At 36.7% G+C, this 20,769-nt stretch overlaps 1 protein-coding gene across 6 annotated transcripts in view; it reads left to right on the forward strand.

Annotated features, from left to right (window-relative positions):
• MDFIC (MyoD family inhibitor domain containing) overlaps positions 1-16,597 on the forward strand; it is a 63,754-nt gene extending 47,157 nt beyond the window's left edge. The window contains exons 5-7 of one of the 6 annotated variants that reach the window (XR_014319357.1): positions 1,059-1,376; positions 15,430-15,603; positions 15,691-16,150. Coding sequence is in view for 2 of the 6 variants with exons in the window: in XM_082783290.1 (XP_082639416.1) it covers positions 16,249-16,502 (254 nt within the window). In the remaining 4 variants the exon portion in view is untranslated. Of the gene's footprint in view, positions 1-1,058; positions 4,806-15,429; positions 15,604-15,690; positions 16,151-16,248 lie in introns of those variants that run through there. The other 5 variants (XR_014319356.1, XR_014319358.1, XR_014319355.1 and 2 more) reach the window with 5 other exon arrangements.
• The last annotated feature ends 4,172 nt before the right edge of the window (positions 16,598-20,769 follow it).

The following is a 20,769-nucleotide window of genomic DNA, read 5'->3' on the forward strand; positions in this document are numbered from 1 at the left end:
CTGTTAGAGTGGGTCCAGAGGAGGATGATCAGAGGGCTGGAGCACCTCTCCTACAAAGACAGGTTGAGAGAGTTGGGGTTGTTCAGCCTGGAGAAGAGAAGGTTCAAGGGAAACCTTATAGTGGCCTTCCAGTACTTAAAGAGGGCAGGACAAGGGGTAATGGTTTTAAACAGAAAGAGGGAAGATTTAGATTAGATATAAGGAAGAATTTCTTTACTCTGAGGTGGGGGGAAGGCACTGGAACAGGTTGCCCAGAGAAGCCGTGGATGCTTCATCCCTGGAAATGTTCAAGGCCAGGCTGGTTGCGGCTTTGAGTAATGGGATTTGTGGGAGACACCTGCCCATGGCAGGGGTTGGAATCTTTAAGGTCCCTTCCAGCCCAAACCATTTTGTGATTATATGACAGTGAAAACAAATCCCTCACTCTTCAGTTTCAATTTCATTGAAACTGTTTAATTCCATGTTTAATTCCAGTGTTTGTGTTTTTCTGTCCTGTCTCACAGACATATCACATGTTTGAAATTATTCCATAGTTGAATAAATTCCATTAAGTTAATTCTTTTGGTGCCTTTTTTTTTTTTTTTGACAGTGAGTTACCTTTCTGGTTACCTTATGTAATTTAATAGTACTTGAGAGAGATGCATATTGACATTCAGGTATAGGTGTGAATTCCCTGAAACAAAGTAATTGGGACTGGGGATCATGGATATGGATATTTTACATAATAAATGTCTGAAGAAATAAATTTAAGTGGACATTTAATACTTGGAATTTTCATGAAATGATTTGGAGAAAAGAAGCTTACACCAAAACTCACCAAAACTGGTAATTGAATAGGAGATGTTAGGCTGCATAAGTGACCTTGAAGATAGGAAACATGTTCTTTATGGTGTTAGATTATGTCTATTGTGAATCATTGTCTTTCAAGAACTTATCTGACATTGTGATGCATCTGTATTTAGAATAATATTTTAAATTTTCTCTCTCTCTCTCTCTTTTTTTTTTTTTTTTTTTTTTTTTTTAATGTGTGACATTCTACTGAACTGGTATATGTGAAGATTGCTGTGTTCACTGTATCCTGGCTTGCTTGTTCTGTGAATTTCTCACTCTCTGTAACATTGTTCTGGGACAAGCATCCTGTGGCATCTGCACATCGGAGGCCTGCTGCTGTTGCTGTGGGGACGAGATGGGAGATGACTGTAACTGCCCTTGTGACATGGACTGTGGCATAATGGATGCATGTTGTGAATCTTCAGATTGCTTGGAGATCTGCATGGAATGCTGTGGGATCTGCTTCCCATCCTGAAATACTTATTCCTTTCTAATCTCTTAAAAACTGGAGAGCTTTTCTTTAAATACATTTGAAGAAAGACAAGGTAAGATTTTCACACAACCAACTGGTATTGCACTGTTCATTCCCTATATATAAATATTTTTTGTAAGCAGTCCTCAAATCTGTCTTCTAACACAAGTTGTATAGTTTTGTATGTGAAACTCAAGCTACATTCCAGCTTCCTTTTGGCTTTGCAAATGGAAGATTTTAATGAAACTGAATTATAGGCCTGATACTGCAGGCAATATATGAGGGCAAAGTTGCCATTTGAATGTAGTGACAGATTTTAGGTGGAGTAAAGACTACAGGGCAAAGCCTTAAGTATTTGCCTTTACCTACTTTAATGTTTAAATGCTCAAATGCCTACATAAATAACATTCCTTTACAGGAATTCTTAAAAGCAAAATGTCTTTGTTTCGGTCTCCTTGGGTTCAAACTAACCTTGTTCTATAAACTAAATTCAGTTCTCAACACCACTAACCTACTGTTGGTTTTGCTACCATGGTCACATTGACAATGTTTCTTTTGTTTTGAATATCTCATTTGTTTGAGAGATATTCCTCATATTATGTTAATAATACATGTAGATTTGGCAATCTGGAGTCAATGTAAATTTTACTATCAATTAGAGTACCAAGGTTTCATTGTTATCAATCAAGACAGAATAGAGAACTTTTGTTCTACTTCATTACTAATATTACTTGAAATGCTTCTTTTTAGAAACAGACTTTGGAAATCTGTGTAGACATGAAATATATCCATAGACTAATAAATTAACAAATCTTAAAAATTTGGCTATTAAGGGGAAAATATCAAAAGTTAACTCAAGAATCTAAATCTGTACATTAGAGGCCCTGCCAGGTTTTGTGGCTTTACAGTTAGTATCATGTAATTTAATATTTATTCATTGTGTGAGCATGATCCATACAAGATTGCACCATTTAAACTGGATAGAAAGACCAAATTAAAACCGACTCAATCAAGGAATTCTGTCATCATATATGAGAATATTACATTTGCTTTTTGTATATGTTTTAAGTGATATTTTTAAAAAAGCTATGTAAAAAAGGGATATATTTTAAAAGTATATCCTTTTCATGTAAAAATAATATGATTTGAAAAGTTGGTAAGTACACAGTTAGGATTTGGTTGGCAATTTTTTCCCTATTATACCATTAAGACTTTCTGAGAAAAATCTGTCTTTGTCTTTGCAATTCTGAAATTAATTTAGTCCAACTCATAGAAAGGTTTACGACATTCCCAGATTTAGGGAATAATGGTACCCATTTTCACAGATCACAGAATCACAGAATTTCTAGGTTGGAAGAGACCTCAAGGTCATCGAGTCCAACCTCCAACCTAACGCTAACAGCCCTCCACTAAACCATATCCCTAAGCTCTACATCTAAACGTCTTTTGAAGACTTCCAAGGATGGTGACTCCACCACTTCCCTGGGCAGCCTGTTCCATTTTTTCTTTCCCATTTGCTAGTTTCTCCCCTCTATGTCTGTAGCTCGTTAACTTTTCTGCATAAAACCACCTGTACATCTTGATCTCACATACTGAAACTTTCCTACCTACACTTCAGATTTCCTATTTGGAGATTGTTGGATCTAGTAAATTTATACCTTGTTAAAGAGTCATCAATAGCCAATACCATATTTCTGTTAAGTGAATTGATCATAAACGTCTCTTTCCACTGGAGTGAATTCAGTTTATGCAAATGTGACAAACTAAACATCACAGGAATGAGAAGCTAAGTCAACAAATTGCCTTATATTAATCCAAGCTTCTACCTGTGAACACTGGCTAGTAGTGCCTACTACTGCAAGTTATCACTGAAGGTAAAATAGCCAAATCCTCAACTGTATTTGGGAGCTGGGAGGTGTTACCTTTTGCCTTAACATCTGCAATATTGTGATATATTCTGATGCAATGCAGATTTACTCAGAGGGTGTCTTATCTGCTTTTTGATAGTTACTACAAGAAGTGATCCATATGTGGTGGTTTGGTTTTGTTTTGTTTTCCCCATATGTTGGGCCAGATTCAGATCTGTGTTGCATAAACTGAGTACATTTCCATTAATGTCAGAATTTTCCATTGGTGTAGTTCCAGTTAGAGAGCACAAAGATATTATGGTAATAGGCAGGCTAATAAGCAATCATATAGCTAAATTGATAAATTCCCTGAGCTCAGAATCAGGCCCATGGGGCTCAATTATGACTCCTAAAAGTCTGAACCACATTGGGAAGGGGGAAGAGGTGCATTGGTTGAGTGGCAGTGCCTGGAGGCATTTTGCCTTTGTAAGGCATAATGCCTCTGGGGAAATTGGGGGCATCACAGTGAGCACTGGGACTTGATGCACCTTGGAAAAAGTGTAGACAGGGCTTCACCCATTGTAGGCCTATGGTTGACACAGTGGTGGTGGGGCCATGCTCTCTGGGGCCAGGTAGCACCACTAGCTGTCTGTCCTTCCTTGTGTCCTTCTTACCACAGAGAGGTGAATTATGGCTGTTTCCTGTCTGATTGTGCTTCTGGAGGTGGGGAAAAGTACTTCCTGTCTCCTGTCCTGTTAGGACATCCCTGCCCGAGCATTTCCAACTTTGTGTTTGGAAAACTGCACATTTGCATTTCAAGCTTTCAGTGAATACTGGATGTAAAAATTACTTTTACCACAGGATGATATAGTATAAAAAACGAAAATGTTAATCCAGGGAGTATCGTCTGTGTAAAAGAATTATACAATTTACACAATCCCTTGTTTCTACTTACATGAAATCAGATTTTGTTTTGATTGTTTGAAATTATGAAAATCTGAGGAATGTATTTACTATTAAGAACATATTTCTAGTATTGTACTGTCCAGTACAAATTCTAGATACAAGAGCTCTGTTGATGCATCTATGCATATGTGTACACTCTCCTACACGTGCACACACACAGAGATATATTTCTTTTCCCATTTCGTTTGTGAAATACAAGAAAGTGAAAATACTGTGTTTATTAACACAGTGATTAGGACTATAAAATTATTACAGTTCAAAAAAAACATGTGATTTGTTTGACATTTAAGTGTAATCTGCTACTATTTGTCATAGAGATATTAGCACTTTTGTAAAATGTATCTTTGTAGCAGAGAATATTAGTATGTAGTTTAAGGACTTCCTTTTTATATTTATATTATTAAATTCTGTTTTGTAATTTTCACTCTGTAGACTATCTTATATGCACCTTGTGTCATTAAAACAATCATAATTAGAAGGAGACAAATGTGAAAATATAGTTTAAAACATCAGAACTTAATTGTATTTTATAAGAGTTCTTGTGAACTTGTACAGCGTTTCAGTATATATCTCTGCAAACTGTCCCATTTTGGAAAAATGGTAACTTGCTATTTGTATTTTCTATTAACTGGATGTGTTATTCTCAAACACTATTTTGAAATAAAGATCTTTATTTTGAAACTTCGGTATATCTTCTAGTTTTGTCCTGTTACTGTTCTGAATGGTAATTTTTTGTATTATTTGTGATTTTTCTGTTATAACACTTCCTGAAGGCTTTTACCTTCGGGTACTTTGCACAGAGAGCATTAGCCAGAGTAGGTGAGCTGTCTTACAGGTGGGTCTGTGCCATTTCGGGTGCCAGAATCTGGGCTAGCATGAATCTCCACCATGTAGCCCAACAATGGAAAGTTCATCATTAAGGGGACAAATTTGTGTCTGAGTGCAATTGTATTAATTACTGTATTGTATTAATATTAATTAATTGTATTAACTCTAGTCATTATTAAATTTGATCAAAATGAGAATAATTTCAATGCATCTGTTGGAATAGTCTGGTTTTCTAAAAGCAAGCTGAACACAGAGTGTTCAGTTGGTTCATAACACTGCAGTAGATAGATAAAGATGAAATGGCATTTGTGGCCTATGGAATTGTATACACAGTACCACTATTTTAAAGCTTATACTACTTTAAAAACACAGAAACTGTTGTCTTTTACACCAACTTTCCTACATCTAATTTAAAATTATGTAATGTATATACACGTTGCATATTGAATTATATCCATGGAACATGGGCTCTTAGAGGGTCTAAAATAATTCTGTTTTGTCGCCTGTGGATGTTACACAGGTAGTATATTTAAACTGACAGAAATTCTGTGCTCAAGTGTGTACCATGAGATCTTGCTGTTGAGACTGTGCCAAAATTCTCTTTGTAAATAATTGTTTGTGTAAGAACACTAACAAAAATATGGACAATTACTATCTGAGACTTACTACAGGTGCTCTAGGCAGTGTTTATAGTACCTAATGTTTCTAGAAAGAAAAGACTTATATGAAAAGTGACCGTGATCAGCATACAGGAACTTCTGAATTGAATAATGTCTATATCAACTACAGTACTTTAGTGAAGAACTGCTTCTTAATTTTGTTGAATTATTTGGTGTAATCTTCTGAATGAAAAACATTTCCGAGCTCTTCACTTTTTTTTTTTTTTTTTTTTTTTTTTTTTTTTCTTAATGATTGCAATAATTGATGTACATTCTCGGAGCACATTGCCATTTATATTGGTGCATTTTCATAGTAAAGCTCCTTTTATCATTAGCCCTGTAATGTTGTAGAAGACAACTTCTTTCTGTTCATCTTTACCAATTATGTGGCTGTGCACACCATATGTTGGAAGACTTAAGGTTGTTGGTGACAATATAAGATTTGAATCCTTCAGACATTAACCTTACATTATTATTTTTTAATCTTCTAATCCTTCTGCCAGTTTTTTTTCTTTTCTAAAGAGAGCAGGGGGACCTTGGCTCAATTTTAGCATCAGGGTCTTGAAAGAAATTCAATAAAAATTGTACCCTGCACCCACTTCTGTGATGTACTTGTTCACTGTACTCAGTATTATGGAATATGAATTGATTGCTTGTACAAATTCAACCTCCTCATAAGCACATGCTTATGTTATTTACCGGTGATTCAGTGCTAGTGACATAAAAGGATAGCCTTTCTCTGCTTTACAAACCCGTGATATGATGGGCTATTTCTATTGTAGATAGACAGGAATTTCTCTGAATTATCATTCTGCAAAACAGCAGATGTTGAGTTTGATTAGGTGATCTTAATCTCTATATAGGTTTTAGTGTATCAGCTCACCTCACTTGAAAATAATTTAATAAAACACCAGATACAATCCAGTTTACTTTTTTTTAATATATATTATATATGTCTATTATAGCAATTGTTAGTATGTTACCATTCAGCACTCATAAAAATGCGATGTTAGATGAAAGATTGTATAATACCTTTTACACCTTTTAGTATTATCTTACTAATTTTTATTCTGATATGCATATGCTATTTTAACTGACGAAATACTCAACTGTAATTGAGGCTCTTTATATCATCTCAGTAGGGTATGTAATTGGTGCCCAAGCACTATACAATTCCTCTTCAATCAGTGGTGTAGGCTTGTGCAATTTGTCTCATCTCTAAGTTGCAGAGTGACCACACTGTGAATATGCTATACTCCAGTTTGTATGCCTTTTACATTGCAATCTTCTTCTACTGTGACTAAATTTGTTTCTTTATTTTTATCATAGTGTATTGTTGTTATATGTTTGTTTGTTTTGTTTTTTAAATCTTTGTTCAAGGGAGAGCACAGAAAGGGCTTTTATTACGGGACGATATTAAGATGTATATTATGTTGTAAGTTACTTCATCTTTTCTGTGTTCATTGGTCATTGCAACTCCTAATCAAAAAGAGTTGTGAAAGTGTATGTTTGGAACTTTCGAATATATGTCTGTTACTGTAACACAAGAGTTTTACATTTGAATATATGAACTTCAAAATACAGTGATTCTGTCTTGCTCTTTGAAATAAAGAACTGAAAGTTTGTTAGTTGAGATGTACTCTGCAGAATCCTGCAAACTGGCAGTCTTCAAATAGTTCTCTTCATATGATTAAGACCAGTACATTATTTTAATATTAATAGATTTTACAATGTCATACAAGTGCCAGCTTTTATACTCTGTGATATTTTCAGTTATTGAAGACTAATAGGAACAAGCTTGGGTAAAGAAGTGTATTAAGCAAGATGGGTTTGCTTTCCTCCCTAGGAAATGTAACTGCATTTGTCTATTTCTTCTGTGTTGAGGAAACACCTTGATTCCATATTTAATGTAGACTAACAGCAATGGTTTAGAATGTACAATAACTTCAAGGTCATTCTAAGTATGTGAATCATAAAAGGCAACACCTTGCAAGGATTCTACTGCTGTTGTCAACTGCTGTCTCTGCAACAGTAATCTGCTTTGCAACTACCAAGGTTTCATGGGGTTAAGTTTAAGAAAATTAAGGTAGCCATGACTGAAGTTTTATATTCAGTCTTGTTTCTTCAGAAAGAATAATTAGAGATATTTACACAATTACATTTTAGTAAACTATTATGCCAGTTTAACTGTAACACAGAGTATTCAACAGCAATCCAAAAGCAATTTAGCTGCTGAAGACATTATTGGCTATCTATTTCGTCACAAATTAATGAATAAAATTAAATTCCAATCACTGAAAAAAATGAAGCAATAGTGAGAATCAGAACTACATATTAGTTAAAGCTATGCAATTCATAACAGAATTAAAGCTTTCTTTTATTCAAATTCAATGCTTAAAAAAGAACAAATCCATCATCTTGAAATTTGACTTGTAGCTTGACATTAAAAATAATATGAGTAGAATTTTCAGTGGGGTAAGCACAAAACTAGTTCAAGTAGTGTCACTCTCAATTAATGTACTCAGGTGGTGTGCCCATTAAAATTCCCACTTGTGGGTTCAGCTCTCTATGCAAATGGGGTCATTACCTGGAGAATTTAATTGGGTATGACACTGGGAGTAGGAATTTTCCTTTCAAAATAAACCTACTTGCACACATTTTCACTAGAAATTTGATTGTTACATATACTTCATATTGTTTGGCTCTATAAATATTTACCAAAATTGAGAATGTCTTCACTTATTTATTTTTTTTACAGGTGATTCATAATGCATCAAAATGATTTTTAAATTTTTCCATGTATTGCATATGCAAGTATTGCTACAAAGGCCTGTGGTGAAAATGATTTTTTTTGGTGTTAAATTGATATTTTTACACATCCTTTTAAAGCTCATATTAATTTTTACAGCATCTGAAACCAGAACTGTAATATTTTTTATAGTGTACATACATGTTAATGGAAACATTACATAATACTGAACTTGTATCTCACACATTGTTTGGAAAGGACAAAAGTATATTGTCTTTCTGAGAAATGCAAATTTCTAACTTTTGCTGCAAATTACTTTGCAGAATCACTTGTATAAAGAAAGCTAATACCACAAAACATTTATTCCAAAATGCTCATAAAAATACTGTGGAAATGCAGGAGTGTATGGCTGGGAAGAACTTCTAGAAAACTTCTAGTTCAGCAGCCTAAGCTGAAAGAGTGTCTATAAACATGATCTTGAAAACCTCCAAAGAGAGCTTTGGACACTGTAGAAATAATCCGCAGTAGCACTATAGTAGTCTTCAGAGAAAAAGCTTTTTTTTTTTTTTTTTTTTTTTTTTTTCCCCGAAGAACCCATTTAATCATATTTTCATTTCTGCAAGACCTATGTATCCATGTTCTATTCCCGGTGGATGTGTAGAATAATCACCATTCTCTTGTCGTAACCTTTCATATATTAACCTTTCATATAGTTTGTGTACTCTTGCCTAATTTTCTCTTAACTAGTCCAAAGAAATACAGTCTGATTTCTTCAACCTTTCTTCTTCAGTACAGCGTTTCAGTACAACATTCATTTAAAGCATTATCTACTATACGAGTTATACTTTTTATTTCAAAGTATCACAAGACTGAGGGAACGACTTGTGCTGGGACTTTCTCTGGAAATGAGAAACATACTTGTTGCATGCAGTGTTGAGGTAATACATATATTCATGTCTCTAACGTGTGCATTTTTGTGGCAAGAGAATTGACAGTATTTCATTTGCATCTTAACTTCTCTAAAGGATACAGTATAAAGAATCAACCTGATCTTCTACATGCAACATATGAAAAATTTAAAAAATTTAAAAATTTTTCAATTGAAAAATTGATTTTTTTTTTTAATTTTTAATGGGATTTGTAGAATCCTTTTTAAAGTTTCTAGGATGTCGTTGTTAAAACAGTGATTTTAGAAAATTAGAAAGATTCTGCAGAGATTGGCACTGTGCCTTGCACTATTCAACATTTTCATCAACGATCTGGAAAGATTTCTAGCAGAATTTATAGATGAATCAATAGCTGGCAGAACAGTGAACTAAATGTGTACCTTGTTATAAGCAATCCTGATCGAGTAGGTGGGACCTATTTTTTTTTTTTCCAAGAAAGAGAAAAGAAATATTTAGAGTTTTCTTCATAGATTCTTCGCAATATTATTTTTAAGCACTTTGAAAAATATTGAGGTCCATGATGAAGAAGGCACTGAGCAATGGTTTTTGGTTGAAACGCTGTGGCCTTTCATGGTGACATGAAATATTTAGAAATATTTAGAAATATTTAGAAATACGGTATATTTCTAAATGGGCAATGCAGTGAGTGGGAGCAGGGAAGAGAGTGTGGTTAGGAAACTGGTTTCAGATCACTTTTGCTTGGCTTTTGCCTTTTGAAAAACAGAAGTAGTTCAAAATAGAGCCACAGAGATGATTTAGAGTCATGAAATTGCTTTAAAAAGAGAGAACTGCAGAGCTTAATCTAGTCAGTTGATCAAACAGGAGACTGAGATGGGATTTATCGCACTGTACGGGTGTTTTCACAGACAAAGATTACTGTGTTCTAAAGCTGTTCTTATTCTACCAGAGAGAAGCAGAAAACACTAAAATACAAAGGCAAACAAAACTTGTTGTCCAATTTCATACCTAAATGTAACTGTGAAGATAGTAATGAGCGGAGCAAACTACTAAACTCAGCATTTGATTACCTACCTCCTGACAGTCTTAGTACACAAGTGAATGTTTTTCTGGAACATATGCTTACCTTATAAAGTCTCTGTGTGTGTATGCATACTTACATACATTTATGTATGTATGTATATATACATAAAATATATAGAATGCATATAAGCAATAAGTGTTGAATTGGATGAAATTTAATTTCCTTTCATATTGGAGGTGATGAGGTGATGCAGTAATACCTCACGTATTTGTTGTCTAGCAGCACTAATAAATTATTTTAATCAGCCAAATGAGTAGACTTTCTTTCATCAGACATTTCAAAGAATAGAAGACAATGTTTTTCTGTAAAGCTATCATTGGCATAATATAGACATATTCTAGGCCTGTAACGGGATGGGATCAGAAAAGCGAAGGCACAGATAGAATTGAGCTTGGGAAGGGATGCAAAAAGTAATGAGGGGATTCTACAGGTACATTGGTCAGAAAAGAAAGGCAAAGGAGAGCGTAACTCCTATGATGGATGAGAAGGGAGAACTGGTAACAACAGACATACAGAAGGCTGAGATACTCAACAACTTCTTTGCCTCAGTCTCCACTGCCAGTCAGTCTTCCTGTGGCTCTCATTTCCCTGAGCCTGTAGATGAGGGCTCGGGGAGCAAAGTCACTGTAAGCTAGAGCAGGTTTGAGACCACCTGATGAAAATGAACAGGTAAAAGTCTATGGGGCCTGATGACATGCATCCCATGGAACTGGCTGATGGAGTTGCCAAGACTCTCTCCATCATATTTGAAAAGTCTTGGCTTTCAGGTGAAGTCTCTGGTGACTGGAAAAAGTAAACATCGCTCCCATTTTTAAAAAGGGTAGAAATGAGGACCCAGGGAACTACAGACTGGTGAATTTCACCTCTGTGCCTGGAAAGATTAGGGAACAGATCCTCCTGGAAGCAATGTCAAGGCACATGAAGGACAAGGAGGTGAGACAGCCAGCATGGATTCATCAAGGGCAAAGCATGCCCTTCTGGTGACCTTCTGTGATGACTGCATCAGTTGACAAGGGAAAAACAACTGATGTCATCTACCTGGACATCTGTAAGGCCTTTGACACAGTAACACATGACATCCTGGTCTCCAAATTGGAGAGAGATGGACTTGATGGGTGGACCATTCAGTGGATAAGGAACTGTCTTGAAGGTCACACCCAGAGAGTGGTAATCCATGTCTCTATGTCTAGGTGGAAGCTAGTATCCTTCAAGGGTTTTTCTTGGGACCAATACTGTTTCAGTTACGTAGACAGTGGAATTAAGTGCACCCTCAGCAAGTTTGCAAACGACACCAAGCTGAGCGGTGCAGTTGATATAGCAGAAGGAAAGGATGCCACCCAAAGGGACCTGGACAAGTTTGAGATGTGGGCCCATGTGAACCTAATAAGGTTCAAAAAGTCAAAGTGTAATGTGCTGCACCTGGTCCAGGGCAATCCTAGACATTAGCACAGAGTTGCTGTAGAACTCATTGAGAGCAGCCCTGCTGAAAAGGAATTAGAGTTTTGAGGGACGAAAAGCTTGACGTGAGCCACCAGTACACAATGCATCCTGGGCTGCATCAACAGAGGAGTGGCCAGCAGGCCAAGGGAGGTGATTGTCCCCCCTCTACTCTACCTTTCTGAGGCCTCACTTAGAGTATTGCATCCAAGTCTGGAGCCACCAGCACAAGAAGGCTGTAGATCTGTTAGAGCGGGTCAAGAGGAGGTCTATGGAGTTGATCAGAGGGCTGGAGCATGTATCCCATGAATAAAGGCTAAGAAGGCAAGGGATGTTCATCCTGAAGAAGAGAAGGCTCTGAGGTGACCTCACTGCAGCTTTTGAATACTTAAAGGCGGCTTATAAAAAAGATGGAGAAAACTTTTTGATTGGGTAGACAATGACAGGACATGGGAGAATGGTTTTAAACTAAAAGAGGGGAGATTTAGATTAGAGGTAAGGTGGTGAGGCAGTGGAACAGGCTGCCCAGAGAAGTTGTGGATGCCTCATCCCAAAGTTGTTCAGAACCAGGCTGGATGAGGCCCTGGGCAACCTGATCTAGTGAGAGGTGTCTCTGCCCATGGCAGGGGAGGTGAAACTAGATGATCTTTAAGGTCCCTCCAAGCCAAGCTGTTCTATCATTCTCTGATTCTATTATTCTATGAATAAAAGTAACATTATTCTGGATTACTTATCACACCTCTGTTCAGAGATACAATCTAATGAGGACGTGATGTTTTCTGCCCCGTGCTCTCCAAGTATACGTTCATCAGATAAAGCATAGATTTAAAAAAGGATTTAAAAATAGATCTAAAAGTTCGATTGCTCCTTGACTGTCTTCCCATAACAGTTTCCACAATACTTCTGTGTTTTGTTGTTGTTGTTGCCTTCTTTCTTTTTCTTTTTCTTTTTCTTTTTTTTCTCTTCTTTTTCTTTTTCTTTTTCTTTTTCTTTTTCTTTTTCTTTTTCTTTTTCTTTTTCTTTTTCTTTTTCTTTTTCTTTTTCTTTTTCTTTTTCTTTTTCTTTTTCTTTTTCTTTTTTTCTTTTTCTTTTTCTTTCTTTTCCTTTTCCTTTTCCTTTTCCTTTTCCTTTTTTTTCTTTTCTTTACTTCATCACATTCACTGGTGAGGGTGTGAGTACTATTATATGTGATACATGTCTACTCAATTGATAATTTGCTTTTTTCACTAGTTTGAGACCTCCACAACAGAAAGACGTATGTCCTCCCTCCTAGCTGTCTAGGATAATGTGGCAGTCACTGATGTTTTCAATACCAACATTAAAATATGGTGAATGTAGGTTATAGTTCTGGACTAATAATTCAAATAAAGATTAATTTCTATTGCAAAAAAAATGTAAGACATTAAATGTTAATTTCAAGGGCAAAGCTAAATTGAAGTCCCTAAGAAAATACTTTAAATTAGATGAATTACCTGTAAAACAAACATCATAGATAAAGAGTGAATTTACTTAATATAAAAAAGTTAATAAAATAGGAATGTGAAAAGAAGATGAACAGCAATGTTAAGATAAATAGTCCACTCACTGAAATAAAGCATGAATGTTCATCTATGATATAGAAGCTTATTGAAAATTTACAAGACAAAATGCAGTCCAGTATATTAAAAAAAGGGCCACTGGGACTGGAATGTTGTGAGGTGTTAGTAGGCTTATCATAACAATCACAAATCTACTCTGAAATGTTAAAAGAGCAAAAATAAGGGTCTAATTCCTGTGGGCTGGTGAAAAGAAGTGGGTACTGGCTTTTTTTTTTTTTTTTTTGTACATTATCTTTTCACATGTTGCAACGCAGAAAATTATAGAGCAGGTGGAAAGGTCAGGAGTGTGTAGAGACTACTGCATATTTCACTTCCCTGCTCCTTAGTTAGAGGTTAATACAATATTTTGTTGCATTGATTCAGCAGGAGTTTTGTATTTCTCTACTCCAGGAGAAATTTAACTCACAAACTGCATCTTACTTATTTATTTGTTTGTTTGTTTGTTTTTGTGCTGCTTTTTTTGCTTCTGTGATATTCCTGAGTTACTCAAATAATAAAATGAATATTGACCCCTACAGAAATCATTAGTTTGTTAGACTATGTTTAGAGACATATGGAATTTCTCCAATTAGAAAAACAACAACAACAACAAAATAAAAATTCCCTATTCTTAGCTTCATTTCCTGGGTGAAAATGGCTTAATATTCTGCTGTGAGGTATACGCTTGCATGTTTGTTCATCCATTTCCTTATTCCCCACTAATACCATTTAAGCTTGTTGGTCCAATTTAAACCAAATTAAAAATGAGAACAATTAAAAAAATAAATAAATAACAAAGGTAACTAGATAAAGGACAGTGGGCCTATTATTACCCCACTGAGGAGGAACTTGCAGAATTTGCTCAGCTTTTATAAGCTGTCAGAGAATCAGTACAAGGGAGACTTAACTAAAAATGTGTAATTGTAGAGGAACCTACTCCTGAATCTCACATTGTATTAAATATAATGGAATTAAGCTGAGAGACTTAAATCATACCAATGGAAAGAAACAAGGTTTCCTTAATTCTGCTACTCATGGAACAATTTTTTTTGTGTGATTTAAACATGATCTCCACAAATGTGAATAGTTTAAATTGCTTTCAAAATAAATCCCAGTTTTTTGTCTCCCATTTTGTAACCGTTGCTTTTGGAAAAGTTATGGTATTTCTCTCTAATCATTCTATTTTATATTTTTTTTTCTTTCCCCCCACCAAATTGCTTTCTAAATCCATCGTTTCACGGTAGCCTTCAGGTACCAAACTAGAAAGAGCTGAGAATATAACTTGATAGTGACTAAGAAAAAACTTCTCTAGGGTTGAAAGAGAAACTGTATTTTTTTTGGATATGCTGCTATCTATTTTCTTTTTACTGATATTAACTTTTGACTCAAGACTCAATTTAAAAAATTAATCGCATATATAATACTGAAGCAACTTTGTGCAACAAAAATTATAATGAAAAAATAAATAATATACTGCATATTTGTGTTCCCAGTTAGCATTAATAAAGTATTATGTGTGTAATTTTTACAACTAAAAGCAGTACTGTGGTTGTCACATATTACTGTACACACAGTTTGATTGTTGCAGAGTAGACATCTGCCAGGAACATTTCAGTTTAGCATGATGAATATACCCTAACCCTGTCAAAAATCACATAACAATGCTGAAGTATTGCTTTGAATGTGGGTTGAAAAACAGGAATAAATGTATTGAGGAGAGGTTTCAAATTCTCTCAGAATCCAGTCATTACTGGATCTACGGCCAGGCATGTAGGAATGCTGCTACTCCATAGGGGATTCCAGGGAAGTTAACATTACTTAGTTAATTAGGGTAGTGAAAGGGAAGACACTGTTGACTGTAGGTGCCCTGGGTAGGCTCTCAGCCCCACAGTGAGGATGCTAATGCACTAAGGACATGCAATTTACACAACAGCATAAAGACTTTTTGAAGCACGATTGTTGAAGCTTTCTGTTAAAGCTAAAATGGCAAACGCACATTTTGTTTGTTTGTCATGTCTTCTGTGGTAATGGCATTTCAAAGGCTTACTTTTTTTTTTTTACTAATTACATACAGAACACTGTAACCAGTGCTGCTTGGGTTAATATGCTTGTTGAATCCTTTTGTTGGGACCCAATTCTGAACTCAGATAAACAATAGAGAAGACAATCAGGGAAAACACACACTGTCTGGAGGCTTAATGGTAATTCTCTAGGATCCTGACATTTCAAGAAATAGTGTATCAAGAAAGTAAGTACTGCTTCTGCATCTTTGATAAAAGATTCTTCAGTGTGGTGTGGCTTAAATTAAATGTAAGCTATCTCACTTTTTTCTCAGGTTAAATCTTCTTATATTTTCAAGAGGCCAAAGGTATTCCAGCACATTTCAAATAGAAGATAAGATCCGATCCTGGGATGTAACTCATACACCACATTTGTATATTATATAAAACTGTTATTTATGAAAGGGAATTATAAATATCCAACAGCATCTGCTAGGTCCATTGTCTGCCTATATGCATGAATATTTCCATAGCCTTCAGGTAAACCTTGGAATCAAAGGTAGGATATGTATGTAGTCTTCTTTAAATATGTAGTCTTCTTTAAAGGACTTTTGAACTGTAAACAACCAAACTGCTTGCTCGCATGTAGATACACTTACTGTAAATGATTATTTCCTGATATCAACACATTAACCAGTAAAGATGCATTGTTTGTTCTATTATATTTTTCTATGGTTAAGTGACTTAAAAAAATGTAAAAGTCTGACAGTAGAGTGGCTGTGCTCTATAGCTTTGGAACTTCTACCTTTATTGATTTGTGTCAAAAAGCTTGAACCACTGAAACCACTATTGAACAGATAAATCTCCCTCTGTCTCTTCCTTTTCCTTCTCAGAAACATACCTCAGAGTGCTGGGACAGATGGTGTCAAGCAACCCCAACCTCCCAAACTTCCCCAACGCCCCAAAGCCAAAAGCTCCACAAAACCTTCTAAGAGGTGACAGCCTGCAAAACTGGAAAACACGTTCCAAAACAGGCAAAGGGAGAAATCTTTTGTTCCTTCAGAGAACTCTGGTGAGAGAGCTGGGAAAGTCCCTGTGTTGTGAACTTTCCTTTCAACATCTACATTTGCTGAATTTATCTCTGTAAAATATATTGTTATAGTACACACACATTGATTCCTATAGGTGTATCTTATAACTCTGAATAAATATTCTTGCTTGGAGTGTTTATGGTTCACATCGTTCTCTGCCATGTTCTTGTGAATAGCCGAACATACTGAATGACTGACAAGACATCCTATTCTGCTACAGCTGAATTAGGGCTGATACACATGTTACACACAGTGCTGTCTGACAAATTGAATCAGCTACTTTAAGTGATTTTGCCTGTTTCAGAGTACTGGGAAACTCAAAGGGCATCAAGTCAAATTACACATTGATCGCAGTTTGCCCTGTAGCTTTTGCACACAGGAGGAATCACATACTACACTTAGAAGATTAGTGGAAGAGACTGCATCAGGGGAATATCACATGTAAGGATGTAGAAGTTGGACTTCTCTGGATGATAGTAACATCACAAACCTAACCATCCAGGAAAGAGCAAAATTTACATTGATGTGAGCTTCCCAAATGATGCAGTTAAGACATAGAATTTGTCACCCCTCTTGTAGACCTTGTAATTCCAATTTAATCAGAGCACAATTCCTGTTTGGTCTTAGGTTATTTTTCCTTCTTCAAAACTATAAAATGGCAGAATATTGCAAATTAAAGTGATGTCTACATTTTTTTTTTAATATAGAAATAAATGGCATTTAAAAGGCAATACAAGTTGGAATGTATGATTTGCAATGATGTGCCAACCACCAGCACAAAGGTTTGTCTTTATTTCATTTGCAGTGCCTGCACTAGCTGAGGACTGCTTTTCCTTTGTACACTGATGAGTAAATTCTACCACAAAATCACAGAATCATAGGATCACCTAGGTTGGAAGAGACCTCTAACATCATCAGGTCCAACCATCAACCTAGCACTGCCAATTTTACCACTAAACCATGTTCATAATCACCACATCTACAAATCCATTATATACCTCCAGGAATGATGACTCAAATACTTCCCTGGACAGCCTGTTCCAATGCTTCACAGCCTTGTCAGTGAAGAAACTTTTCTTAATATCCAATCTAAACTTTATCTGGCACAACTTGAATGTGTTATCACTTGCTGCTTGGGAGAAGAGACTGATCCCTCCACACACCACAACCTCCTTTCATGTAATTGTAAAGTATGATAAGGTCTCCCCTTTAGCACCCTTTTCTCTAGGCTAAATAACACCTTGGTTAGGAGGCTGGGTGAGAACTTCTGCCAGTACCCTTGGGTAGATCCCACCTATGCCCATAGGCTTGTGCATGTCTAAGTGGTGTAGCAAGTCACTATTTTCTCATGGATTATGAGGGCTTCATTCTACCCCCTGTCCCTATCTTCCAGCTCAGGATGATGTATACCCAGAGAACATTTAGTCTTACTGCTAAAGAGTGAGACAAAGAAGACTTTGTCTTCAGCCTTTTCCTCATACTTCATCACTGTTTTTCCCAACATCAAATAATGGATTGAGATCCTTTTTACACCTTTTGTTGCTTTTTTTTTTGTTGTTGTTTTGGTTTTGGTTTTGGTTTTGTTTTGGTCTTTAATAGTGATAGCCAGATTAAGCTCCACCTAGGCTTTACTCCTTCTAATTTTCTACCTGCACAGCCACACAACATCTTTGTAGTCCTCCTGAGTGGCCCACCCCTTCTTTCAAACTTTTCAACTTTCTTTTTCTTCCTGAGTTCTAGCCAAAGCTAAACCAGGCTGATCTTCCACACCAGCTTCATTTTCGGCACAGAGGGACAAACTAATCTTGTACCTTTAAGATTTCCTTCTTGAAGAGTGTCCAGCCTTCCTGGCATCCTTTGCCCTTCAGGACTGCCTCCCAAGGGACTCTGTCAATCAGGCTCCTAAACAGGCCAAAGCCTGCCCTCTGGAAGACCAAGGTGGCAATTCTGATAACCCCACTCTTTTTCCAATAGTCAAAAACTATTATTTCATGATTGCTACGTTCAAGACAGCCTCCAACCTTCACTTCACCCACAAGTTCTTCTCTGTTCATGAGCAAAAGATCCAGCAGTGTGCTGTCCCTAGTTGGCTCACTCACCAGCTGTGTCAGGAAGTTATTTCCACACAGTCCTGGAACCTCCTAGACTGTTTCCTCTCTACTGTATTGTATTGCCAGTAGACATCTGGTAAGTTGAAGACCCCCATGAGAACAAAGGCTAGCAATTGTGAGACTTCTCCCAGCTGCTTACAGAATATTTCATCTGCCTCTTCATTCTGTCCGGAAAGTCTATAATGGAAACCCACCATGACACCTGCCTCACTGGCCTTCCCTCTAATTCTTACCCATAAACACTCAACCCTATCATCATCATCATTAAGCTCAGGACAGTCCAAACACTCCCTAACATACAGGGCTAGCCCACCACCTCTCCTTCCTAGCCTATCCCTCTGAAGAGTTTATTGCCATCCATTGCAGCATTCCAGCTGTGTGAGTCATCATGTGTGAGTGTTTCTGTGATGGCAGCTATATCACAGTTTTCCTGCTGCACAATGGCATCTAGCTCCTCCAGCTGCATGCATTTCCCATGCTGCATGCATTGGTGTAGATTCACTTCAGTCATTCTAGTGATCACAACCTTCTGGGGGAGATCCTTTTGTATCTTTATGCACCAACTTGTGGTATGCTACTCAGAGGAGTGTCATCTTGAAGTATTACTAAAAGTATTAGTATCTTGAAGTATTACTAAAAATACTAAAATTATTACTACTGCACTTGGGGCGCACGACCCCAAGAAGAGCTACAGGCTGGGAGATGAGTGGTTGGAAAGCTGCCTGGCAGAGAAGGACTTGGGAGTGATGGTTGATAGTCACCTGAATATGAGCCAGTAGTATGCTCGGGTGGCCAAGAAGGCCATGAGCATCCTTGTATAAGAAGCAGTGTGGCCAGCAGGGCTAGGGAAGTGATTGTCCCCCTGTACTAGGCTCTGGTGAGGCTGCACCTCAAGTACTGTGTTCAGTTTTGGGCCCCTCGCTACAAGGACATCGAGGTGCTCGAGCGAGTCCAGAGAAGGGTGACGAAGCTGGTGAGGGGTCTGGAGAACAAGTCTTACGAGGAGCGGCTGAGGGAGCTGGGGTTGTTCAGCCTGGAGAAGAGGAGGCTCAGGGGCGACCTTATTGCTCTCTACAGGTACCTTAAAGGAGGCTGTAGCGAGGCGGAGGTTGGTCTGTTCTCCCACGTGCCTGGTGACAGGACGAGGGGGAATGGGCTGAAGTTGTGCCAGGGGACGTTTAGGTTGGATATTAGGAAGATCTTCTTTACTGAGAGGGATGTTAGGCATTGGAACGGGCTGCCCAGGGAAGTGGTGGAGTCACCATCCCTGGAGGTCTTTAAAAGATGTTTAGATGTTGAACTTAGTGATATGGTTTAGTGGAGGACTTGTTAGTGTTAGGTCAGAGGTTGGACTCGATGATCTTGAGATCTCTTCCAACCTAGACAATTATGTGATTCTGTGATTCTGTAAAATCATTTCAATAAAACTTAATATATTGGATCTCAGATTACTGATATATATATATATACATATTTCCGTAATAGTGACTTATTAGCTTGTAGTTTTCTCAAGTCCATTTTGCATTTTTTTTCCTCCAGATTTTGTGATTTCAAAAATGACCATGACGGTATTTGAATTTTCTGGGAGTTTTTTCGATACGATGTTGTGAACAGAGTTTTTTCTAGTTCTGCTTCTGGTCTTCCTCTGATCTTTAGAACACACAGTGCAGTGTTCTCTTCCCTAGGCACTTCACTTATGATTTTCTTAACTTGTTCTTCTGTTACTAGCAGGTTGTGGAGCTCTGCTAAGGAATCATTCACAGTACCAGCTGAACAGCAGAAAAAACATTTCCAGGGATTCTAGAAAAATGAAGAATGATGACATTTATCTTTTTAAACATCAAAATGAGGAAAAATGAAAATCCCACAGTAATTCAAAAATCCTTTCCCCTTTTCCTGCAAAACTCAACAAATAAATACAGATCTTACCCAGTAGAGTTGCAACATTCTTCTGTAGGAACTACTTTGCTTAGAACTGTATTAAAATCAGAATGAGTAAACAAAATGACTGTTAGGCCAAAGCCAATCATTAATCTAAAGACATAAATTTTAAAAACATGAAATCTTTTCTTTCCTACCCCTCCCTCCATGCAGCAGCAAGCTACCATCCTTCATACAAAGCAAACACACGCCAGAATTAATTGCTGTTCTCGCTGGAATAAAATATTATTATTATTATTATTATTTTTAATATCATTTTTATCTCTAATTT

The sequence above is a fragment of the Aythya marila genome (assembly GCF_965140915.1).
Source record: "Aythya marila genome assembly, chromosome: 1".
Classification (NCBI taxonomy): domain Eukaryota; kingdom Metazoa; phylum Chordata; class Aves; order Anseriformes; family Anatidae; genus Aythya; species Aythya marila.